At 50.9% G+C, this 25771-nt stretch overlaps 1 protein-coding gene and 2 long non-coding RNA genes across 9 annotated transcripts in view; 1 reads left to right on the forward strand and 2 right to left on the reverse strand.

The window, feature by feature from the left end:
• The first annotated feature begins 12312 nt into the window (after positions 1-12312).
• Positions 12313-25771, forward strand: part of SPIRE2 (spire type actin nucleation factor 2) — a 36592-nt gene continuing 23133 nt past the window's right edge. For 3 of the 7 annotated variants that reach the window (XM_060649885.3, XM_060649886.3, XM_060649891.3), the window contains exons 1-2: positions 12313-12690; positions 25100-25143. In XM_060649885.3, the coding sequence (XP_060505868.1) occupies positions 12420-12690; positions 25100-25143 (315 nt within the window). In that variant the 5' untranslated portion in view covers positions 12313-12419. Of the gene's footprint in view, positions 12691-19698; positions 19870-20380; positions 20489-22605; positions 22802-25099; positions 25144-25771 lie in introns of those variants that run through there. The other 4 variants (XM_060649888.3, XM_060649889.3, XM_060649890.3 and 1 more) reach the window with 4 other exon arrangements.
• LOC144614570 (uncharacterized) lies at positions 13232-15508 on the reverse strand. The gene is made up of 2 exons (XR_013552404.2): positions 15183-15508; positions 13232-13511 (listed from the first exon to the last, which is right to left on the reverse strand). It is a non-coding gene; the product is annotated as an uncharacterized LOC144614570 (long non-coding RNA).
• LOC132690006 (uncharacterized) lies at positions 19215-22453 on the reverse strand. Its single transcript, XR_014136148.1, has 3 exons — positions 22384-22453; positions 21229-21402; positions 19215-19303 (listed from the first exon to the last, which is right to left on the reverse strand). It is a non-coding gene; the product is annotated as an uncharacterized LOC132690006 (long non-coding RNA).

Consider the following 25771-nt stretch of genomic DNA (forward strand, 5'->3'; position numbering starts at 1 on the left):
AGGCCATTAGGTGGTCCACTCCTACCCCACCCCCAGCAGCCTCAGGAGCACTAGAGGTGTCTGCGCTCCACAAGGGCCACCCTGCCTCTGGCAAGTGTACCTTTGCCTCAAAGTGAAGCCTGCTTTGAACTGTCCATCTGCCCATGGGCCATGCTGACTGCTCGGGTCTCACTTAGCACAACTTAGACACACAAAACAGGGCCTTGGGTGTGTGGGTCAGGAATAGGAAATCAGAACCCACAGAGTCCCCACAAGGGGTTCTGCCAGACCCTTTGCACTCTGTAGGCCAAGTGTGATGGTGTGAATTATAATGGCTAGAAAGTGCAGAGAACAGACCGGTTCACAAAAAGGCGAAGACTCATTCTCAGGGAAGACCCTAAGACAAGCCTGGGGGGAAGAGCTGGTGCCCCGTCAGGAAGCCCATCCCATGTAGCTGGGCCCCTTCCCACCTCCACCCTGGCCATGCCTCTGACAGACCCTAGGCCACAATAAGAGCTGTCCGTTTTAAGCACCCTTTAGGTTATTTGAAGGGGGAGTTTATTAAATTGGGGGAACATCATTTCCACTTGGCCATGAGTCAGTCCGAGAAAAGCTTTGCTCTGTTAATTTCCCCAGGCTGCTGTCAGGGATGGAGACCTGGATTATTTTTTTTAAGTTCATTTATTGATTTTGAGAGAGAAAGAGAGAGACAGAGACAGAGAGAATCCCAAGCGGGCTCTGTGCTGTCATCGGGGCTGGTGAGATCATGACCTCAGGTGAAATCAAAAGTCAGATGCTTAACTGACTGAGCCCCCCAGGTGCCCCTGATTATTTTAATTAGAATAAAATCAGACTTATTCGTGTTTTCCTAATGCTTGTCAAATTCCAAAATGTAAACACAACAAATCCATACTCTTGGAAATCACTAAAAAAATTGCTCTAGGCAGCTGAAGTTTTAAAAGAGCTTTATGCAAATTACCAGCTCCTGGAAACAGCACCCACCTGTCGGGGGCTGTGCTCAGAAACACTGAGCATGTGCAAACCCCAGGCCCCGGCTGTCTGTCCTCACGTTGTGGCCTGAGGCTTGCCTGAGTCAGGTCCTGTGTGCCTACATCTGTGCAGGTAAGCCTTGTGCGGGGCCAGTGCCCACCCCCAGTTCCCCGTGAGGACACCAATATTCTACATTCCTATCATTACGGGTTGTTGGGTTGCAAGAAAGGCTGGCCAAAGGTGTTTGGTGCTGCGATGGACTCTTTTAATCAGGAAGCCGAGGGGGAAGCAGAATTCATAAGAACCTCTCCTGTGAGTTCCTGGACCTCTCAAGAATGAAAACAGACCAAAGAAGACCTTCAGGCTCAGTTTCTCCATTTGTAAAACTGGCCTGAGAGACGCCACAGTTCTGTTACCGTCTGCTCACTTGGCCCTTGTGTGTCCAAGTCCAGAGTGCTGTGTCCACGCTCCAGAGTGCCCTTTAGTACTCAGTCTGGAGCTGAGGCCCGGCTGAGACCTGCTGAGGGGACATGCAAGTGAGGAGACCTCCTGTCACCCAGAACGCTCCTTCCACTAGAGCATGGGGGTGTTTCCTCACCTCCATGGCCCGTATGAGCTTCCGCGTGCACTTTCCAAAAGGATTGGTCTCTAAGGAAGGATGTGGGTGGATCCCTACCACTCACACTGATGAGGGAGCATAAGGCAAGCTGAGGGCAAAGTACAAGCTGACAGCACCCCCCCCCCCCCCCATCACCAGGTGGGGTGTGTGTCACATTCCTGGGACACTCAGGCTGACCAAGAACACATGAAAGGAGAGAAAAACAAATGTTGACTGAGATCACAGTCCTGCAGGACAGGAGTCCCCTTCAGTTTACATACATCTTGGCAGGTTACAGGAGAGGGGCAATCTTATCCATAGCCTAATCCAGAAACCTATAGATTCAGTTTCCCGGAGCCCTAATATCACCCTCCCCTCCATAGCGATGTGGGAACAAAGGTAAGAAGGAAATGGCAGGTGAAAATTCTTTATTACCTGCAGCCCATTGACAAATATTTCAGGCAAATACAGGTAACACACTTCCCCAGAAACCCCCTCCTGTCGTAATGTTAATGCCTTATAGAGGGAAAACAACCTTAGCTTGATAATAGCTAGGCCTCCCATATCTTATGAATCTTCTTTAACATATGAAAATCCCTTTGGGAAATTCCTCTTGCCTTTATCTCCCCCAACTCCATAATATATAAACATTCACCCCTCACACTTAGAGCACAGCTGTTTCTGCCCACGGGTCCTGTCCCGCTGCTTTAATAAAATCACCTTTTTGCACCAAAGACGCCTTCAAGAATTCTTTCTTGGCCGTCAGCTCTGAACCCTACCATCACTCCAAAACCTCATCACACTCACTGCTTCTCAGGCACAGCATAGGAAGATGTGAGATATTCATTTCAAACATGGAAAGGACGTTCCCCCACAATTATAATAGTAGACTCATGTGCATTGACAAATAACATTAAAGGGGCCAAGAAACACTGACTTGCCCACAATCATACCCAAGACAAACACTATTAATATTTCACTGTGCCTCTTTCAGGTTTCTCCTTGGTAAATACTTTTTCAATAGATTTTTTAAGTTTATTTATTTATTTTGAGAGAGGGAGAGGGAGAGAGAGAATCCCAAGCAGACTCCGCACCGTCAGCGCAGACCCTAATGCGGGGCTCAAGCTCACAAACTGTGAGATCACTGAAGGGGTTTTGAAATGGTGGGGGACCAGAGCTGATAACCAAGAAATAATTCATGAGCCGTCTTTGATGCAAAAAGGTGATTTTATTAAAGCACTGGAACAGGACCTATGGGCGGAAAGAGCTGCACCGGCGGGGCTTCTGGGGGGCTCAGTCGGTTAAGTGTCCGACTTCAGCCGAGGTCACGATCTCACGGTTTGTGGGTTCGAGCCCCACATAGGGCTCTGTGCTGACAACTCAGAGCCTGGAGGCGCTTCAGATTCTGTGTCTCCCTCTTTCTCTCTGCCCCTCCCCCGCTCATGCTCGGTCTCTCTCTCCAAAAAAAAAAAAAAAAAAAAAAAAAAAAGAGCTGCCCTGGGATTGTGAGGAGTGACTGATCATATACTTGGGAGTTTGGGGAGGTAAAGGCAAGGGAAAGTTTCCAAAGGGATTTTCACATACTAAAGAAGACTCAGAGGACACTGGAGGCCTAGCTAATTGTCAAGTTAAGGTTGTTTTCCCCTCTAGCAAAGCATTAACATCAAGACAGTAGACAGTTCCTGGAGAAATGTTATACTCTGCCTGTCTCAAATATTTGCCAATGGGCTGCAGGTTATAAGGAAATTTAATTTTACCTGCCATTTCCTTCTGCCCTTGTTTCCCCACATCAACCATGCCCTGAGCCGAAATCAAGAGTCTAAGCCACCAAGGTGCCCCCTTAAATCCTTTCTAATTGCTTCAGGATGTTGTCTGCGGCTGAGCAGATAAGTCCTTGTCCACAGCTTTCCCTTGCACCTTTGAAGACTGCAGAATTATCTTTATTGCCTCAGGATAAATTTCACATAGCAAAATTGCTGGGTCAAGACCACACATGCATTATCATTTGCTTTTTATTTTTTGGCCTCATGGGGTCCTTACCAAGTGAAGATTCAAGAGTACCGCAGAAGTGCTATGTGCCAAACCCAGCGATTTCACTGCTAGCTCCGTAGTCGGGGGGTTGAAAGCTCCTTTATGAAAGCCTGGGGTTCTAGCACACAGAATATTAAAAATATGTTTATTACAGGAAAGCACCAAAATCCTAGAGGAGAACACAGGCAGCGACCTCTTCGACCTCAGCCACAGCAACTTCTTGCTAGACATGTTGCACGACGCAAGGGAAATGAAAGCAGAAATGTACCGGGATCTCATCGAGATAAAAAGCTTCTGCACAGCGATGCAAACAATCAACAAAACTAAAAGACAGCCCATGGGATGGGAGAAGATATTTGCAAATGACGTTTCTTTTTTAAAAAATTTTTAAAGTTTATTTATTATTGAGAAACAGAGAGAGACAGAGCATGAGCATGGGAGGGGCAGAGATAAGGGGAGACCCAGAATCCGGAGCAGGCTCCAGGCTCTGAGCTGTCAGCGCAGAGCCCGATGCGGGGCTCAAACTCACAAATTGCGAGATCATGGCCTGAGCTGAAGTCGGACCTTTAACCGACTGAGCCACCCAGGCACCCCTGCAAATGACATTTCTGATAAAGGGTTATTATCCAAAACCTATTCCTAAAAAACAAATAATCCAACTAAGAAATGGGCAGAAGACGTGAATAGACATTTTTCCAAAGAAGACATCCAGATGGCTAACAGGTGCATGAAAAGATGCTCAACATCACTCTCATCAGGGAAATAGTTGAACTACAATGAAATGAAAAGATGCTCAACATCACTCTCATCAGGGAAATAGTTGAACTACAATGAACTACAATGAAATACCACCTCACACCTGTCAGAATGGCTAAAATTAACAACACAGGAAACAACAGGTGTGGGCGAGGATGTGGAGAAAAGGGGAATAATTTGCACAGTTGGTGGGAATGCAAAATGGTGCAGCCGCTCAGGAGAACAGCGTGGACGTTCCTCAAAAAGTTAAAAATAGAACTACCCTATGTTCCAGCAACTGCACTACTAGGTATTTACCCAAAGGATTAAAAAAAATACAGATTTTAGGGGTTACATGCACCCCCATATTTATAGCAGCATTTTGTGTGTGTGTGTGTGTGTGTGTGTGTGTATATATATATATATATATATATATATATATATATATATATGGGTGGGTGATGGGCATTAAGGAGGGCACTTGCTGTGATGGGCACTGGGTGTTCTACATAAGTGATAAGCCACAGAATTCTACTTCTGAAACCAATATTGCACTGTTAACTAATTAGAATTTTAATAAAAAATTGAAGAAAAAAAGAAATAAAAATGTTTATTTAACGGATTCAAGGGTTGTCTTGATCACATCATCTTTTATTGCTTTACTCAGAAAATTATCTTTTTTCTAAGTTTATTTTGAGAGAGAGAGAGAGAGAGAGAGCATGAGCAGGGGAGGGACAGAGAGAGAAGGAGACAGAATCCCAAGCAGGCTCCATGCTGTCAGCTCAAACATGGGGCCAGATCCCATGAACCGTGAGAGTGTGACCTGAGCTAAAACCACGAGTTGGACGCTCGGTCGTCTGAGCCACCCAGGTGCCCCAACTCAGGAAATTCTTTAGAAGAATTAGCTTTTCTTTATTTCTTCTCTCTCTCTCTCTCTTTTCCCTTCAGCACACGGTGGTATGTAATGTAATAATTACTACTACGGTTTGGTAGCACAGCCTTGATCTGTGCTAAGGTCCCGGCAGTTTTGCTCCCTGTAGGGTTATATGGCAGCCCCCGGAAAGAACTGTCCATGTCCTACCCTGAAATCTGTAAATGTGATCTTATTTGGAAATAGGGTCTTTGCAGATGCAGCTAATGAAGGATCTTGAAATGAGATCATTCTGGACTGTCTAGGGTGGGTCCTAAATCCAATGACAGGTATCCCTTCATTCACTGCTATACCCTTAGCAGTTAGAACACTGTCTAGCACTTAGAAATGGATACATAAATACTTGTTGAATTGAATAATTTTTTAAAAGAATCTGTTGTTCAACTTTACTTTAATAAGAGAAATGGAAATTAAGCGACTCTTCACCCATCAAAGATTCAAAAGTGTAATCATACACTGTGAACTTAGGCAAGCAGGCCCCGCCCAACATTACCAGTGGGGAACTGGTACAGCCTCCGTGAGAGCTGCTTTAATAATACTTATCAAAATTCTGAATGTGTATATCCTTCAACTCAGCAAGTCCATTTCCTAGAATTTGGAGTGAACACACAGAGGGGCGGCTCAGTGAGTTAGGTGTCTGCTTCAGCTCAGGTCATGATCTCTAGGTTCATGGGTTCAAGCCCCACAAGGAGCTCTGTGCTGACAGCTTGGAGCCTGGAGCCTGCTTCAGATTCTGTGTTTCCTTCTCTCTCTGCCCCTCCCCCACTCGCGCTCTGTCTCTGTCTCTCAAAAATAAATAAACATTAAAGAAAATTGTACTGAACACATATAAAAGGGTAAGTGTCGACTGTACTCCCACAGTGTCTGAGGTATTTGGAACAGCAGTATTAAGCCCAGAAAATCCTGGCCATCATGGAGCCCATGCTATGTATAAGGTTATTCACTCAAGACTGGGAACATCCTACGTGCCCACCAGTAGGGAACTGGATGGGGAGATTATGGCGTCCCCACAAAGGGATATACAGTTGTACAGACAGGTGCAGAGGGTCCTTACACACTGATATCAACCACTCCCCCCACACCGATGAATGGAGAAGCAGAGCACAGGACAAGGTGTATGATGTGCCTCTCTCTGTGTGAAAAGGGGATGTGTATGTTTGCAGCAGGCGAGTGGCATTTCTGGAAGGACCGATAAAAGATCAGTCACGGTGACTGCCTGGGGCCAGTGTGTGGTTGAAGACTTCTCAATCTTTGCACATCAAGTCCTGTCAAATTAGCCAACACCAATTTGCACAGTTATTTCTATATTCTTACAAAGTTCAGGCCCCACACAGGCATCTGAGGCTCATCCTATCATCAAGATAATTGTCACTTGTGATGTAAAATTTCCTTTGCTCCAGGCTGAGAAAGATGTGATGAGAGAGAGAGAGAGAGAGAGAGAGGTTCATACAGCAGCTAGTGTTTGAGTAATAATTTGGAAAGTCCCGGACTCATTTTTAACCATCCTGCATTACCTGTTCATAACATAAATAAATTCAAACTTTGTAAATGACCTTGAATGTCTTCGGTGGGAAGCAAATAGTGTCCTCATGTATTTACCCCTGATCCCCTCTCCTTGTCCTGTGACACACAGAACGGCCCTGCCTGCTGTCTATGACCTCCTAGGGTTTCCTCAGTCATCTTGGCTTAGCTCTGGAACTTTAGTCCCCATTCTGTGCTCTGAATGTCCTCCTCCTCCTCCCTTTCCCTCCTGCTTTCTCCGTCTGTTCGGGCTCAGTCACGTTAGCCTCTGTGTCTTCACAACTACTAGCCTTCAAGGAACGCCCAGGCCCAGGGTCCTTCCCTCGCGACTATCCTGCGCTCCCTTTCAGAGATGAAGCACATTCGGGCTCTATCTGACACCCATGGGATTCATGGCCTTTATCATCATCCCAAAATAAACCTAATGTACAAAACCACTGCCTATCGAGTTTCAGCTTTTCCTCCCAGACCCCTGAGCCTTGCCTGGCTGCAAGGAGCATGACAAAGGGGACATTCAGGGGCCTCTGAACTGCGGCAACAGGGGGCCTGGGTGCTCACTGCCCTCAGTGTGTATGGGTCCCTCGGGAAAAGCTGACCTGCTTTTCAATCGGAAGTGGAGTAAGGTGTGGACAGAGAGAAAACTCTGCACTTCGCTTGCCACAGGTGAAGCGGTTCTCCCTGTGTCTAGGGGAATAGAACTGCCCGTGCACTTGACTCGCTCTGAACTTTGTCTCAGAACACTCAGAGCACTCTCGTGATGCCATCCTGGACCCCGGAGCCCTGTACTGCTCTCCTGGAATCATGTAACTGTAATCCACAAGCGCACCTGGGAATCCAGCCTCAACTTATCTTTTTGAACCCCAGGAGCCTAAAATTAGGACTGTCTAGCTTCTGTGTCTGCAAAGATGCTCAGAGGTGTTTTTTTTTTTTTTTTTTTAGCTTTTTTTAATGTTTATTTTTGAGAGAGTACAAGTGGGATAGGGGCAGAGAGACAGGGAGACAGGGGATCCTAAGTGGTCTCTACACTGACAGCAGAGAACCTGATGTGGGGCTCAAAGTCAGGAACCATGAGATCATGACCTGAGGTAAAGTCAGACACTGAACCAACTGAGCCACTCAGGTGCCCCTTTTCAAAAAAATTTTAAAGTTTATTTTCTTATTTTGAGAGAGCACAAGCATGAGTGAGTTGGGGAAGGGGCAGGGAGGAGTGGTGGAAAGAGAAAGACAGAGAGAGACAGAGAGAGACAGAGAGAGACAGAGAGAGAGAGAGAGAGAGAGAGATTGATTGAGAGTCACAAGGAGGCTCTACACTGCCAGCATGCCGGGGCTCAAACTCAGGAACCATGAGCTCATTCCCTGAGCTGAAATCAAGAATCAGACACTTAACTGACTGAGTCATCCAGGGGCCCCTTACAGGTATAATTCTTAGAGCTTTTGGATCTATGGCTAACTGCAGTTGTGAGCCACCCACCCCTCCAACTGCACTCCCATGGTATGGGCACGATCTACATAAGGCCCCTGCAAAGCATCAAACACATGGTTAAAAACAGCATAACCAGTGGGGCTCCCTGCTCACATCAAGCACCTGTACCACATCCATTTATAGAGACCATGTTTCCTTGTGTGCTATTATTCACTCACAAGGGGCAGGGAGGGACATCAGCAGGTTTTCTACTGGTCCTTCCCAGGCAGAAGACATGAATGCTTGGTGCTCCCCAGTGTTGTGAACATGAACAGCCTACCCCATAGAGTGAATATTTGGGGAGCATCTTTGCTAATGTGATGAACTGATAAGTAACTCTCCAATTCCAAGCATTGGTGGTCGGTCAATGCACTCAGTGTTCCTATCCTGTCCCCAAGCACAGCAGCCAAGAGAGGGAGATGCAGAATCCGAAGCAGGCTCCAGGCTTCGAGCTGTCAGTACAGAGCCTGATGCGAGGCTCGAACTCACAGACCACGAGATCATGACCTGAGCTGAAGTCGGACGCTTCACTGACTGAGCCACCCAGGTGCCCCTTCACTACCTTTTATCAAAAGCGTGGGCTGGGGGAGTGCCTGGGTGGCTCATCTGGTTAAGTGTCCAACTCTTAATTTCTGCTCAGGTCACGATCTCATGGTTCGTGAGCTGGAGCCCCAAATCCGGATCTATGTGTCAGCGCAGAGCCTGCTTGAGATTCTCCCTCTGCTCCCCTCTGCTTGTGTTCTCTCTCTCTCTCTCAAAAATAAATAATTAAACTTAAAAAAAAAAAAAAAAGTATGGGCTGGGCTTGGTACTCCCCCACAGGAAGGACATGGTTATCTTGACTGTGACTTATGACTAACAGATAGAACTTGTCACTGCACCCAGAGTTCCCACCAACCAGGTGAGAAGTCGGGTGTGCCCAGTTGCTAGAGCCACGGGAAAATTTTATCAGGTTTCTCTTCCAGTGGATTCACGCCTCATTTCTTATTATCGGCTTAGAAGCTGCTCTTGGGCACCCAGTCTACAAGCTTAGAATCCCTCTCACTGCTGCCACCACCCTTAGGCCAATGTCAGCCTTCCTCCTCACTGTAGGCCCATATCTACGTCTCATCCGGTACTTTCTGGGAGGTTGGGTGCATAAATGACCTAGGAGAATAAACGATGTAGTTTCTACAAACATCTAGAGAATTGACTGATGCTTCTGGTCCCTCATTTTGGTCACGGCTAAGGGGACAAAGCTTGAAACATCAAGAGATAAGTACTCTTTTGGCATATGGATTTGGTTTGATTTCCATCATGCTATTTTGCATAGCCAAAGCACTGTAAATCTTATAATTTAAAAATAAATTACTTCGGCATCTGGGTGGCTCAGTCTGTTGAGCATCTTATTAGGTTTCGGCTCAGGTCGTGATCTCACAGTTTGTGAATTCAAGCCCCGCGTCGGGCTCTGTGCTGACAGCTCAGAGCCGGAGCCTGCTTTGGATTCTGTGTCTCCCTCTCTCTCTGTCCCTCCTACACTTGTGCTCTCTTTCTCTCTCAAAAGTAAATAAATAAACATTAAAATTTTTTAAAAAGGGGGGGGAGCACCTGAGTGGCTCAGTTGGTTCAGCATATGATATCAACTCAGGTAATGATCTTGCAGTTTGTGAGTTCGAGCCCCACATCCGGCTTGCTGCTGTCAGCGCAGAGCCTGCTTTGGATCTTCTGTTCCCCTTGCTCTCCTCCTCCACTGTCACTCTCAAAAATAAATAAAACATTAAAAAAATTTTTTTAACTTTTAAAATAAAAAATAAAAATAAATTACTTAAGGGGCTCCTTGTTGGCTCAGTCAGTAAAGCATGTGACTCTGGGTCTTGGGGTTGTGAGTTCAAGAGATCACTTAGGAAAGAATAATCTTAAAAATAAATAAATGAATAGCTTAAGAACAAAAAAAAAAAGGAAAAAAGATAAAGAGAACCTAACTTCTTTTTTAACGTTATGTATTTGAGAGAGAGACAGACAGAGTGCTAGTGAGGGAGGGGCAGAGAGAGAGAGACACACACAGAATCCGAAGCAGGCTCCAGGCTCAGCACAGAGCCTCACATGGGGCTCAGACTCATGAACTGTGAGATCATAACCTGAGCCAAAGTCAGATGCTTAACTGAGCCACCCAGGTGCCCCCAGAACCTAACTTTTATAAAATCCCATTAAAATCCCTGTTCTGAATCTTTCTGGCTAATGTCTTGGAAGGTGCTCAGGGACTCCTGAAAGAACAGGGCCAGATCAGAAAGAGTATTGTCATCTCACACAGGTGAACTCAAGGGCCACTGGTCAGCTAGGTATGAGTCCACTACATGAGGCCCCTCAGCAAGGCCCATGCTCATCAAATGAGATCCTAAAACCATGTGGTCAATTAAGGAAATCTGAGACCCTTTGAAGAAGGGGGAAGGAACGTCTTGCTACAGCCTAACTGGCTTCCAATCAAAGTGATTATCACCTTCCGCTCTGTCCACTCACTGCACCTAAGGGTGCCCCTCCTGAGGGTGCCCCTGGCTCCTGGAAGGGGAGGGGTCAGCCAAGCTGTGGTGGGAGCAACGGCCCTGGTTTCTGAAGAGTTGGTGGTGAGAGCTACACGACCAGAGATGTTGTGAATGGAAGTCTTTATTTCCCTGGAATCTGAAAGCAAAAACCACTCCTTGTTTGGGCCCACTGTGTTGGGAGAGGAGTTTCCAGATCACATACACCTGGCACTGTGTGACTTGAGGCAGGAACTTTCCTAAACCACTGTGCAGAAGCTACTGCTTGTGAATTAAGACTCTTCCCTGAGGGTTTCTTGCTACTGCTGTCCTAAAGTAGCCGTGAAATTTCTCGCTCACCCTATTGTACCCATGGTTGGTGGGGTGGGGGGTAAGGAGCAAAGGCCAGACAGGAAGATTAACCTGAGTCCTAGGTTCTTTGCACAATTTATTCAGGAGATAGGCTATTCCTGCACTCCATGTCTCTACTTTTCCTTCTACAAAGCACCAATGCTGTTATTTTTGGCTGTGTAAGCTTGGTGAACTGAAAGTTGCCCAGCTGTTGAATGTAAAAACTTTTGGCACAATTCATCTTTATCAAATTCCTTTCTGTTCGAAAATTATACATCCAGATGGGATGATGTGACATTAGGGCCCCAGGGGGCAGCCTACACCCCTCACCAAGTGCCCATCCCCTTTCCCCAAAGTGTTAATTGCCACCTTGCTGTGGCGATCCCCTCTTCCCAGGGATCCAGGTTTGGGACCAGTCGCCTTAAGGCCAACTATTTTCCAATTGCATTTGGGCCCTGCTATCCTGACCCAGTTACAACTATGGCTCAGGAGGTCTCGGGATTTGCGTGAGTAAAGTTACTTGTGTGCCTGGGTGCCGCCCCTCCCGTGAGTGAGCTGGCTTGGAATGCAGGCACAGATAACTTTCAAGCGAGAGCTCCGCCTCTGTTTATTTTTCAGGGAGACACTCGAGCATTTAATCCAGACTTGGGTCTCCTGCTACAAAGAGTCCTTCATCGAATACTTCATAGCGCAGGGTCTCCCTGGCTCACATCGCTCTGTAGTAAGTGACCTCTTGAGGTCACCTTGCCAGCCGGCCCCCACAGAGGCCACTGCAGGCTTTTGCTCCTCCGAACCAAAGTCGGATGTGTGTTTGTGCGGGGTGGGGGTGGGGGTTCACATGCCTCTTCACTGTCTCCCGCATTCCAGCATCAATAGTGCCCGAGGCCCCCAATCACTGCAGTGTCTTGGACGGGGTGCCTCCTTACACAAGCGTCAGAGAGCCTGGGGAGCGCGCCTCCCTCCGGCCCCGGCTCTGCGCGCCCAGCCACCCCGCACCTCCCCCACTCCGCCTGGCCCGCCCGGTCCCCCAGGGCCGGGAGCGCAGCCTTCCCAGCTTCCCTCACCACCCGCCACACCGCGCCCCTCCCCTCTGAGCCCTGCGCGCGCCCCCCCCCCGCCACCGGGCCCGGCTCCCCCTCCCCCCTCGCTCCCGCGCCGGCCCCGCCCTCACCTGCGGCCGCTGCGCGGGGCGGGGCCGCCCGAGGATGACAAAGCAGCGGCCGGCAGCGCGGGACCCGCCCCCCGCGCTCGGCGGGTGCGTCGGCCGCCCCGGCGCGGCTGTTATGGAAACCGGCCGGGCGCGCAGGAGGCGATAATGGGGCGGCCATGGCCCGGGCCGGCAGCTCCAGCGGCGACGCGGCCGCGGGGGAGCGGGCCGGGGGCGCGGGGCGGCCGGAGCCGTGGGAGCTGTCCCTGGAGGAGGTGCTGAAGGCATACGAACAGCCCATCAACGAAGAGCAGGCGTGGGCCGTGTGCTTCCAGGGCTGCCGCGGGCTGCGGGGCGCGCCGGGCGGCGGGCGGCGCATCCGGGACACGGCCGACATCCTCCTGCGCCGGGACGGCTCGGTCAGCGCGCGGCGGGAGCCAGGGGCCGCGGGTGAGGGCCGGCGGGCGCGCGGGGGTGTGGCCGGGCGCGCAGGACGCGCCGGGGGGCGGGGGTGGGGGCCGGGGAGCGCGCGCGCGGGGTGTGGGGGGATGGGCTGCGACCCTCCCCTCTCCTCGGCCCTCTCCTCTCCTCCTCTCCCCTCCTCTCTTCTCCTCTCCTCCCCCTTCTCCCCTCTCCCCCCATCTCCTCTCTCCTCCTCTCACCTCCTCTCACCTCTCCTCTCCTGTCCTTTCTCGTCCTCTGCTGGGTGCGAGCCCTCTCCGTCCCCACCCTCCCTCTCGTGGAGCCCCCTCTCTGCACCCTCCCTTTCTGGAGCCGGCGCCCCCTTCCACACCCTCCGAGTCCTGAACCCCTGCAGGAGCCCCCTTTCGCACCCTTCCACACCCTTCCTTTGCTGGACGGCTTCTCCCCATCCTTCTCTCTCTCACCTGGTGTTGGGATACCCCCTCCCTTTCCTAGAACCCTTCGCCCACCATCCTCTGGTTGCCGGTGGGCAGCCTGCGGTTCGCTTATTTAACTCACAGGAGAAGGATTTTGGCTTTTGATGTTTGAGTACCTTCCATAGACCCAATTCTGCCTCTCCTACCCCCGCCTCTCCCCACCTGGCGCTGGTTCCTTCTGCTTTGGGGTCTGTAGCCCTCAGTCTTTTTCATCCAGTGATTCCTGGTGTGGAACCCTTGTTGCATGGGTGACTGCAGATGCCTTACGCTGGAAAGGAACGAATGAATGTCTTCTTGGAGTTTTTTTCGTGGAGATGAAGGTCTAAGGAGGAAGCTGTGTCTTCTTTGGAATCTGCTGAATTTACCAGTTTCCTGGGTTTAATAGCAAGAAGAGTGTGTAAAATTTTGGGAACAGTCTGCTTGGTTTTCCTGCTCTTAATCATCAAGAACAAATAATCCCTTGAAAGATATTTGAAGTCTACCCAAAATAGTGAATCTAAGTGATTTTTAGCCTCTTTCTTAGGAAAAAAAATAATGTATTTTCTTCCCTGGAGAACTGTACTACTGGTCTAGAGCATATGGTGACTAAAAAAAATTTTTTTTTAATGTTTATTTATTTTTGAGAGAGAGAGCGCAAGCAGGGCAGGGGCACACAGAGAGACACACACACAGAATCCAAAGCAGGTTCCAGGCTCCAAGCTGTGAGCACAGAGCCCAACGTGGGGCTTGAACTCATGAACTGTGGAGACCATGACCTGAGCCGAAGTCAGACGCTCAAGTGACTGAGCCACCCAGGCACCCCTAGAATGTTGGGTGATATTAACCCAAAAGCTAATACTGTCTAGGAAACACAAAGGCCCACTATGTGTGCTGGAGGAGAGCTGGGCCCTCTCTAGTCCTGAGACTATGGTTTGCACGAGTCCTCATGGAGGACACGAAAGGACCAGCACAAAGCTGCACAGGAGCTATAGCTGCTCTGGTCACAGGAGGGTCTGTTGAACCCGCCCTGCGACCATCACTCTATTTCTCCCAAGGTCCTTCTCAGCCCTGTGCCCCGCTCCTACCTCCCTCTACACCTTTGCTATGAGACATTTGCAAGTTTCTGTATTTCATACACAAAGCACCAAGATATTTGACAGGTGAAAACAGTGAGTAGACACTCAAATGGTCTTATTCCCATTTTACCAGTTAAGCTGAGGCTCAGGCTTCCCCAAAACTGTACAGAGAGAGGAAGGATTTGGATTCAGCCTCCAGCTCTTGATGTTTGCATGCAAGGTCTCCGTAGGTGGGCCTGAGAGGCTTGCCCTTGCTGGATGGCCTTATCCCCGCCCTCCCGCGGAGGTTGGGGGGGTGGGGGCGGCCAGACTCTGCATATTCACAAAGAGCTTTTCTCCTGAAGCTATAGATTCCTCCCTGTGTCCCTCTCCATCCCTGGAGATAACAATATATGGGGTGCCTGGGTGGCTCAGTCGGTTAAGCAGTTAAGCCTCTGCCTTCAGCTCAGGTCATGATCTCATGGTTCGTGGTTCATGGGTTTGAGCCCTGCGTCAGGATATCTGCTGTCAGTGCAGAGCCCGTCTTTGGATCCTCTGTTTCCCCCTCTCTCTCCGCCCCTCCCCCACTCACGTTCTTTCTCTCTCTCAAAACATTAAATAAACATTAAAAGAATTAATAAAAAAAGAGTATAACCCAAGATGTGGCTCCTGGCACCACAGAGCGGGACAGGACTATAGGGGCCTGCCTGGTCTGACCCTCTGATTTTAAAGATTGGAAAACTGAGGTACAGAGTGGTAGCTGGTTAGCAGAGAGCGCAGCTCTCACAGAGAAGTACAGCTCTGTGTGAGAACTGGGAGAGAGTCAAGCCATGTTTCTCATTGGTCCTCCAAAATGCACCTTGATGGCTAACGTTGTTGGTAGTCACCAAGCTCCCTCCAGTTCCCAGGATGTGTCAGCTCCTACTTCCTGCTGCCTCTACACCCACAACCAGGCCAGAGATCCAGGCTGGGGTTTCAGGTCACACCTGGCCTCTCTGTGGAGACTTACTAGCCCAGGACATCAGGAAGCCCAGTTCCATTTTCCATTCAACGCAGTCTTTGGTTTCGCTCATAAACGTGTCTCATAAAGGTGGATAAGAGATATGACGTGCTGGTCTGTAAAGATAAGGGAGAGTGGATTGCCCTGAACTTTCTCTTCAGTCTGGTTGAGCTTTCTTGAATCAGCTGAAACTTTAGACCAACTGCCCTCAAGGGTGGCTAATGCACCATTTCGCTGGCGCTTGAGTGGTGAATTCACTGAAGGATATGTGTTTATTTCTTGCTGTAAAAAGCAATCAGGAAAATCAGCATCTTTTAATGTTACCTCACCTGGTCTCTCGGTACAAAGTTCTGGTAAATCTAGCCTTAAGTAAGTGTTTAAAGTAACTTTAAAGGAATCTGCAAAAATAAACCACATTTGGGGGAATGATTAATGTATGAGCATACATCTCGCCTCTAACAGCGAAGTGGAAACAAATCCTAACCTTTAGTCTGAAGACTTCATAACTGCTTGGGGTACTTTTTTTTTTTAAGTGGGGAAAATGTGTTCACGTGAAGTTATTTTTTTTTTTTAAGTTTATTTTATTCATTTTGAGAGAGAGAGAGCACATGTGAGCGGGTGGGGGGAGAGGGGCAGGGAGAATCCTAAGCAGGCTCCCAGTTGTCAGCATGGGATCATGACCTGAGTCGAAACAGAGTCAGTCGGTCACTTAACTGACTGAGCCACCCAGGCGCCCCACATGGGAAGTTATTTTTAAGAGGCCATTATTAAAACCTCTTGATGGGGAAAGGGTTCCTTTTTTTTTTTTTTTTTTTAACTGAGGCAGGAAACTCTGTCAGGCATCGATGTGAATGCCTGTGTGGACCCATTCCCCGAGGCACAGCTAATTCCCTAAGTGCAGCTTGGTCAGTGATCCCGTGACCCTGGAATGCTTTTAGTGGCTTTTGTCCACCTGATGCTGTCCTGGGCACTTCCCCCCAGGAGAATGACTGCTTCCCTTCCCCGTGTTTGGCTGTTACCTCTATGGAAAGACCGTCTGCCTTTCTGGCCTACCACTGCTCGGGAAACACTTCTCCAGGCACCGGGCTGTCCACCACCATAATTCTCTTGGGCAGGCAAAGGTGGGACATGAATGTGGGTAGAGGTGTGTCTGAGACGGGAGTGAGCTCATCACCTCCCACCTTCCCCCTCCTGTGGATGCTAAGGTACACACTGCCCTATTATTCTGATTTTTTTTTCTTGTCAGTTTTGGTACTAAAACTTTTCACAGGCCCTACTTTTCTGCTTGGGCGCCTCACGTGACCTGTCCACCGGGCCCCATCTGCCTCTCCAGCCCCTTCTTGCTCCTTCCTCTTCTGCCTGGAGGCCAGCTGCCCCCATGGCCCCCATAGCGTTGGCACCTGCCCCCAGGGTAGGGCTCTCGGAGTGGCCGCCACTGCACAGACCCAGGGCCCTCCCACTCATCTCATTTTCAGCCCTGAGGTTCAAACACAGGAACGATTGATAGTCTGTCGTGCATTGGATGGTGGTGTCCTGTGTCATGAGCTCTATGGGGCTTGGAATTCTTTTTTTTCAGAAATGTTTATTTCTTGTGAGAGAGAGAGAGTGTGAACAGGGAGGGGGCGGCAGAGAGGGAGGGAGAAAGAATCCCGAGCGGGCTCTGCGCTGCCAGCACAGAGCCTGATGTGGGGCTCAAAAATGAGATCAAGACCCCAGCTGAAATCAAGAGTCAGACACTCAACTGACCGAGGCCCCCAGGTGCCTTGGGCTTGGAATTCTCTTTTCCACCTCAGCCTGGCAGCGAGAGCAGCAGCTGAGTTTGGCATCTCACCGTCACCAGTGCCCCCCTCCTCCATAAACTGGTGTGCTGGTAGCACATGCTGGGGAGGGGTGAGGACGAGTGAGGGAACAACAGTACAGAGCCTTGGGCCCGGGAAGTGTGTGTGCACACAGGCACAACACACACACACACACACACACACACACACACACACAGATGCCCCCTCGTTCGTTGTCTCTGCAGTGCTCTGCACAAGTACGGGGGGCTGCTGGCCCTGCTGTGGATGTTCCTTCCGGTCTCCTGGCCCAGTGCGTCCTCTCCCTTTCCCACAGGGTGGGATCCGTGGCCACTAGGATTGGTTCTGGGCCGCTGGTTTGGGAGGCCCCCTAGTCCTGTGGGCTTTAGGTGTCCAAGCTGGACTCCATAGACCTCACTGGGAGGTCGCCTCCTGAGTGACTGAGGACCGTCTCTTTAACTTGCCTGTATTTTTTTTTATTATTTATTATTTTTATTATTTTTAATGTTTATTTTTGAGAAAGAGAGAGAGAGTGTGTGTGTATGTGTGTGTGAATAGGGGAGGGGCAGAGAGACGGTGACCGAGGATCCAAGCAGGCTCCGAGCTGTCAGCACAGAACCCGACTCGGGGCCTGAACCCATGAACTGTGAGATCATGACCTGAGCCAAAGTCGGACGCTGAACCGACTGAGCCCCCCAGGCGCCTCGTTGCCTGTATTTTTTTTAAATGGCATTCGCACAGATGAAGGTGGATGAGTGTCCAGTGATGTTGTCCCCTGATATGCTGGGCAGAAGTGAGAGCTGGTTGGGCAGAAGTGAGAGCTGGTTGGAAAGATGAAATCCTGCTTCCCTCGTCACAAGTCTCCTCACAGTCAGAATATTTCTGGCTGAAACTCTCAGGTCCTGCTCCTTCTCCCACCAGTGCTGTCTGTGCTGCCCGCCCTTGCTATCACACAGGACCCTTGGCATTTGGGGACTCTTTGTGCCTTGGTTATGCTTTGTGAGGGTCACCCAGGCAAGGCGCGGTGTGGAGATGAAGCCCAGCCACCCAGGGACAGGTGGGCACTTTGCTTTACAATCCAGGGTGGCAGCGGCTGACATTTTCAGGCTCTTGCAAGAATGTGCTGGGCCCACTCGTGTTTACGCCCCTGACGCTGTTCTGATCCCCATTGCACAGATGAGAAAACTTGTTCACGAAGCACCCAGTCACCCAGTGGGGAGGGGTGGGGGCAGGACTGGGAGTGAGGACTGCGGCCTGGCCTCGGGGAGTTACTCCTCTTCTTTGCACCTCACGGGCTGTGCGAAGCCTTGGACGTGCCTGGTGTGGTAAAGCACTGGGTGCCACAGGAGTGGCAGTGAGTCTCCCGTCTCTGTTTGTACCTCGCCCAGCAGCCCTCCAGGCGCACGTGAGTGCCTTCACAGGATTTCGGGTCCTAGCGTTCGGAAGAGGAAGGGGCTCTGTAGAGTGCACCTGGTCAGGGTCCCGTGCGCATTTCTCGGTGACGTAAAACATCGTCCATGTGCCCTATGACCTTCCTGGCCTCTACCTGGGGAGGGTGTGAGCGCTGGGAAGGACACCTGCCCGGGTGTGACTGTGTGAGCCAGGTGTTTGTAGATCGCATTCCTGATTCAGTCTCACCTCTGAGCAGAGATTACCTCACAGGAAGGCGTCCCCCAATAAGCCATGCTCTCTGTCCAGACATCTGTGAGCCTGGGGCTGGCTGTCACAGATGACCAAGAGAAGCCTGTGTGGCCGCTTTGGCTGGCCCAGTACCTAACTGGCCGTTTGCAGCCTCTGCCCTGTGCTCTTAGGAGAGGTTGAAGCTGTCGAGGTGTCTTTGGGGTCCCTGTGCAACCTCGAGATTGGCTCATGAGACACAGCCCCAGGGTCTCTGCCCCCTTCAGGGCCCTGGTCACCCCCACTGCAACCCCCACCACCCAGGTCTTCACAAAGAAGGGGTTCTCTGTCCCCTGTGATGGAATCAACTATCTTCTCAATTGGGCACGAGGGGGTGACCTGTGGGGGCCGGAAGTATGTGAGTGGCTCCCACAAAGGAAGCATTGTGGTATTGGTTGGTCTGGTCCTGGGAGGTGGCCATTTGAACAAATATGCCAGTGAGTATCAGCTGCAGGAAGGCGCCAGGGTTTCGCTCTGATCCTGTTTGACTCCTCAGAGGGAGTTTGACCTCCAATAAGGACCTAGTCAAGGAGGAAACTTGCCTGGAAACGGCAGGCCAGTAATTAGGCAAATCAGCATGCGTGGAGTCCGGGGCTCCTGTCACTGTCTTAGCTCCGCCTGGAAACCCCACTTGTTCGGTGTCGAGGGCACCTGGGTCTGCAAAGGAGAGAAGGCAGAACGGTTTACGAGCAGGGCACAAGGGTTTCCTTTGGCTGCTGTAAACAAGTTACACAAGCTCACTGCTCAAAACAGCTCGAATTTATTCTGTTACAGTCGGAGAAGCCAGAAGTCCAGGGTAATGTCTTTGCCTTAAGGTCAGCAGATTAGCAGCCTTACTCCCAAATGCTACCCCTGTCCCCTTACAACTTAACATGTCCACAGGTCCCGGGGATTGGAATGTGGGCAGGCTGGGGGCCATTATTTGGCCCACCGTGGAGGGGAAAGTCACATGGGTAGAATGGTCACTGTTCTGTCACCTGGATTCCATCATCAGTGACATCAGAACGCGGGTTCTGGAATTATGTTCCATCTAATGCTTTACAGGGGCTGTTCTCACTTGAGTCCAGTGGTGGATGTGACAGACCCTCAGATTGCTAGGTCCCACCCTGATGAGCCCGATACTGCCTGGGGCTGGGGTGGCCCTAAGATCTGCATTTTCAGCAGGCTCCCCATGATGCTGCTGCTGCTGGTTCCAGGACCCACTCTGTGACCCCCAGTTGACGGTGTGTGGTTTCCCCAGGCCACACCCTGTGTTGGGACACCCCCAGGGCCAAGACTCCTTTCACTTGAGGTGACTGGGATGGTCAGTGAGCGAGGGGGACAACACACGGTCTGGGTGTCGGCTTCAGAGCCAGGCTAGCCGTGGATTGGATCTCAGCCAGGTGACATTGGCCAAGTTCCTCACCCTTCCCGGGCTACGCAGTGGGGCAGCGGGGAGGACTACAGGAGGGGATCCCTGAAGAGCACTCAGGGAGTTCAAGTAAGCCATCCTTAGGCGAGCGGGGAGGAACGCCTCAGAAGGTACTGCATTTCAAGGCTGTGGCCCGTGTGCTGTGGCCACAAGTGGGGCCTTCCTGGCGTTATCCCCAGGGCGCGCTGGTGGGCACTGGGTGGGGAAGTTCTGCAGGAGCAGAGGAACGCTGACCGTTCCCTCACCAGGACTGTGTGAAAATGCAAGGGTTAACTGATCCTTACGCTTGCTTGCGTTGTGGGAGTTCTCTGGCCCACACGCATTTCCCTGACTCGGGTCTTTCCTGGAATTGATTCGGGTGACGTAGGTCCTGGGTCCTTGCTGCTGGGGGAGGACACCCCACCCTGCGGTGTCAGTTCGCGGAGAAGCAGGTGGGTGTCAGCGGAGCCTGTGGAGGTGAGCACGGGCGGAAGCGAAACGGAGGCCGGGGGACACGGGCGCCGTTGCCCCACGGAGCTCTCTGCTTGCTGAGCAAACACACAACTTCCCAGTCTTGAGCAGGCATTTTCCTCTTAGCTTTGGTTGCTGCCAGCTCGTTTCTAGACATCAGTGCTTGATCTGAGGCATTACTTAATTTAAGTTTTAAAATTTGACATTGAGACAAGCATTTATGGAAGCATATACTAGGTACCAGATACCACGTGTGTTTTCATTTCTTTTAAGACTTTATTTTTAAGCAGTCTCTATACCCAACATGGGGCTTGAACTCTCAGCGCTGAGGCCAGTGCTCCCCTGACTGAGCCAGCAGGCCCTGTTTTCGTTTAATCTGTATAATCCCCTGTGTGGTAGCTGATAGCTGTTTGGAAAGAGGACTCCAAGGAGGCTCAGAGAGAGCCGGGGACTTGCTCCGGACCACGAGCTCCCGTCCTGGATTGTGAGAGAGTGAGGTGGGTGCTGTGTTCTTGCCACTGTCACGTGCACGGAAATTAATTTCTTAATGCCGTAGCACACGTTCCGATTTCAGAAAGTGTGAAGGCAGCGCGGTGGGAGTCTCCTGCCAGGCTTCTCACAGTAGGAGAAGGCCCGGTGTGTTTTACGTGTTGGCCAGCGTGTGGCAAATAGCGCCCCTTCGCAACTCTTACCCCCGTAGGGGCTCCGATTGTCTCATTACCGAGGACACCTCCTCCATGTCGGTGGCTGTCCAGTACCCCCTTGTGCCGACATCATATTGCGTGTCCGGTGATTGGCTGTTAGGGTGATTGGGGATATTCACGCGTCCGGTGATTGGCTGTTAGGGGGGCACCACGCGAGTAGACTCTGGTGTCATGGCACCTGAGCACACCTGCTGAATCGAGACAAGCAGGGGTGGTGGTTTTATTTATTTATGTATCTATTGGTTTATTAAAAAACTTTAATGTTTGTTTTTGAGAGAGACAGAGTGCAAGCGAGGGAGGGGCAGAGAGAGGGGGAGACACAGAATCCAAAGCAGGCTCCAGGCTCTGAGCCGTCAGCACAGAGCCCGACGCGGGGATCGAACCCATGAACCGTGAGATCATGACCTGAGCTGAAGTCAGACGCTTCACCGACTGAGCCACCCAGGGGCCCTAATTATTATTTCTTATCTTTAGAGGGAGAGAGCGCATGAGCGGGAGGGGGCAGAAGGAGAGAGAGAGGGCCTTAAGCAGGTTCCACACTAAGCTCAGAGCCCAACTCAGGACTCAGTCCCATGACCCTGGGATCACGACCTGAGCCAAAACCAACAGTCAGATGCTCAACTGACTGAATCACGCAGGCGCCCCAGGGCTGAAGTTTTAAGAGATGCTGCAGGCTGCCTTCCTTGGGATCGTGACCATTTTCCACCAGCATTGAGTGTGGGCCCTGCAAGGGCCTTGGTCTACCCACCGTGCTGTTTAGCCGCACGGGGGTACTGAGGAAACAGCCTGAGATCTGGAAAGGCAGGGGCCCCCTGGGCTTGAGCTTGGACCCTGCCCTTTGTGGAGTCTGCATTCATTGTCCATAATTAGGGACCTCAGTGTGTGGGGGGGTGTCCAGCCTGGGAGGCCTAGTGTAGCTGCTGCTTTGGCTGGCCTCCCCCCGACCCCCGCATGTGTGTGGTCTCCTTCTGGGGGGCTGAAGAGGGTGTCTCCTCCATGGCCACTCCCTGTCCTGACCTCAAGCCTAAAGAGAGTCACAGGCAGGAGGCCCTTGGTCTGAAACTGGCCGGGAGGTCCTGGCGGTCCCATGGTCATCAGAGCACAGTGATGCTGTGCACATCCTCACAGGCTATTGCGCCCTCAGAAGTGTCTGCATCCGTTCGTTACCTCACCTGTTCTTTGAGGTGACACTGTGTGCCTCACCTGTTCTTTGGGTGACGCCGTGGGTTAGCTTGGGCAGGTATCGCCTCCATCCGTAGATAAGGAAATGAGGTCAGAGGCAAGACCCTCAATGTCATAATCACAGGTGGGAATCTGGGCTGAACTCCTTCCCATACTCCCCACTCAGGCACAGAGGGGTGAGGCTATCAGACACCTGTCCTACCACTCGCCCCACCCGCTGCGGGGGGGACACTTCCTCTGGGAACTCTAGCCTGCGAAGGCCTCACAGACTTCTCCAGATAATCTTTCATCCTACGCTACTGTGACACATGATCATTTCCAAGAAAACTCCTGAGCGTCTTGGTTTCTCCTCATTCGTCATTTTATACACAAGAAATCGCATCGGCTTTTCTTTTCCTGTACATCTTGGTGAGGATGCTCTTCTTGGCAGGGAGGGAGAAGCACCCAGTGGGGGGGCAACACCATGGAGACCATGTGTCCTGGGTCCAGCCCTACCTCAATGAGACATTGATGGACATGGAGAACACTGCTGTCCTAGATGCCTCCTGCTTCTGTCTGGGTCTCACTGCTTTCCCTCCAAGACAGTTGTGGGTTTTTTTATGTTTATTATTTTTCAGAGAGAGACAGTGTGTGTGGGAGGGGCAGAGAGAGAGGGAGACAGAATCCCAAGCAGAATCCCAAGCAGGCTCCAGGCTCTGAGCTGTCAGCGCAGAGCACAATGTGGGGCTCGAACCCACGAATTGTGAGATCAGGACCTGAGCCAAAACCAGGAGTCGGATGCTTAACCGACTGAGCCACCCAGGCGCGCCAAGACGGTTTTTGAAATTAGGAAAAGGTGGTTTGTACAATGCTGTGTGATCAACCTGGTGACAAAGTTACTGTAGCTCCATGAAGTCATATTTGGGTGTTCTGGGTGGGCGGCTCAGGAGGGTGCACTTTGGGGTCTGGCAGTGCTTGGGAGGGGTCCCCGCTCTGTCATTTTTTAGCTGTGTGGTTTTGTGTAATTTTCTCAATCTGCCTGAGTCGCAGTTTCCTCATCCGTAAGGAGGGAGTCACGGCACCAACCTGTCTGTGGTGGTTGCGGATTGAAGCCGTAATGAATCATTTGTTAGTTGTGCAGCAAAGAGCTGGACACAGTGTCTGCCCTGAACCTCCCAAGGGGACAGCTTTCTCATCAAAACCCAAAGACTCCCCAAGTCCTTCCAACGTGAAGTACAATTAGATTACTAAACGTGTACTTTTGTTAACATATGGACTGCTTAAACCAGGGACACAGGCATTAAAATTATTCCAACCAGAAGGCTTCCCATTGACCAGAGGACTGAATGGTGCTCGGTCTGCAAAGGGCACTGAAGGGAAGGGCTGGCTGGCCCCCCCTCCCCTTCTTGGTCCTCAGGATGACTCAGGGCCCTGGCCTCTTCCAGGGAGCGCCTCTGTTCTGAGCCTGTTGTCTTCTTTCCATTGCCCCAATCCAATCACAGCCACAAACACTCATGGAACTCTCAAACGCAGGCCACAGTCTGCCACTTGCTGCTCACTTTCCACTCTCTTGATGTTGGAGTGGATGGTTTTCCATTATTTTACTGGATCAGCTCAACACAAACTCTATCTTTGGCAATCTTCCTAGTTCTTAATGGCATTTTGAAAATATTTGTGGAGTTAGCAGGTTCACTTAGCAGAGAATTTCATGGTGTATGTTTTTTTTTTTTTTTTTCATACCCTACCTCATTCCAAAAAGAATTAAGGCAATTCAAGTTCATCTCTTAGCACAGATTCCACCTGCATGCTTCATTCAAGGAAGGTTGCAGAAGTAGGTGGGTTTTCTCTGTTTCATCCAGCCTGGCATCTTGAGGGACCCGGGGGTGGGGTGGGGGGTGGGGGAGCAGCTGAGGCAGATTCCGGGGCCCCTTGGCCTGGCCTCGCCACTTACTAGCTGTGACAACTTCCGGGAAATGAGCTCGACATTCTGGACCTCGGTTTCCTCATCTGTGAAATGGGTAACAGAACCACCTACCTCCTGGCTTGTGTACGGATTACAGCAGATGAACATTTGTAAACACGTTAATTCAGTGCCATGTTTTAATAATAAAATAAAATACACAGTGCTGAATTGAGCTCCTGGGCTTGAACCCAGAGACTCTGATTCTCTGACGGAGGCGCTGACAGTCTGGGGGCAAATCTCTAAATCTGCAGGTAGCGGCCGGATGCTGACTTACCCAGCTCAGCTCTTAGCGATTCCAGAGCAAAATCTGTTGTTTCTGTTGAGCCTGGGTTTCTCATCTGACTCTGCTATGATTCGGGGGCACATGGCTTCAGACTGTGAGTTTCAGACCATGAGGTCTTTCCTACGAAGGAGGAGCCTTAACTCATTCTCTCTTGCCTCCAGCCTCCAAGCACGCTTCCCCAGGGGATCCTGCTCCCCGCTGCGTGGTCACTTTGGGGTGTGACTGCTATGTGGGGTGTGGGCAGGGGGGTGTGTGTCACTCTCTGGCCCCTCACCTGGATATCCAGGCCCAAAGATGGGTCTGCAGGTGTCTGTCCAAATGAGTGGCGGCTTGCGTGGCCTGTCGAAGCTTTCGGGGGTTCCAGTGGAGAGTGTGGAGGGTACGCCGTGTGTCCCTGAGGGGGAAGGTGGGGGGGCAGTCCATCTGTTGGTTCCCGGGGATGTTGAGGCGTGTCCTGACTGCCTGTTATCTCCTCTTGCAGAGTCCACAACGATGGTGTTGTCACCAGCCAGCTCAGAAGCCCAGGTACCTTTAAAACAATTTTTAAGTTTACTTGGTACACATTAAAACTAACATGTGTCATATAATGTAAATTAGAAAGCATATAAAGTTACACGATTGTTCCCAGGAGGTGGGACACAGACAAAATACTCAAAGACCTTAATCGAAAGGACTTGATGAAGAGAGTGGACAGGTGAGGACAGAGAGCCCACCAGGGTGGTGCAGAACCTGGCAAGCCAGGAAAGCCTGAAGGGGAAGGGCATCGATGATACCCCGTCTGCCTGTCTTCTAGGCCCAGACTCCAGGCTCTGCTTCACACCGGCCGGGGGAGGGAGCAAAGGTGATGTGGTCTGTAGGCGAGAGCCCCTGGGTGCAGAGTGTCAGGCAGAGTGGGTCTGGGGGCCAAACAGGAAAACCAGCCCAGTGGCCAATGTCCAGGAGCCCCCGCCCGACCCAGAGTTCAGATCTTCCCAGGAGCACTTCTCTCTGTGTCTCCCTGTCCCATCCACCTGCCCCCCGGGGAGTTCGTCCTGAATTTGATGTTTATCATTCCACCGCCTTTAAGAAAGCTCTATGCAAATGTGTGTTTATATATTAAGTACAGTGTTACACCAAGGGTAGGGGGGTGGTCACAGGCCAAAAGAGGCTACAT

Source organism: Panthera onca, chromosome E2 (genome assembly GCF_046562875.1).
Source record: "Panthera onca isolate mPanOnc1 chromosome E2, mPanOnc1 haplotype 2, whole genome shotgun sequence".
NCBI classification, from domain to species: domain Eukaryota; kingdom Metazoa; phylum Chordata; class Mammalia; order Carnivora; family Felidae; genus Panthera; species Panthera onca.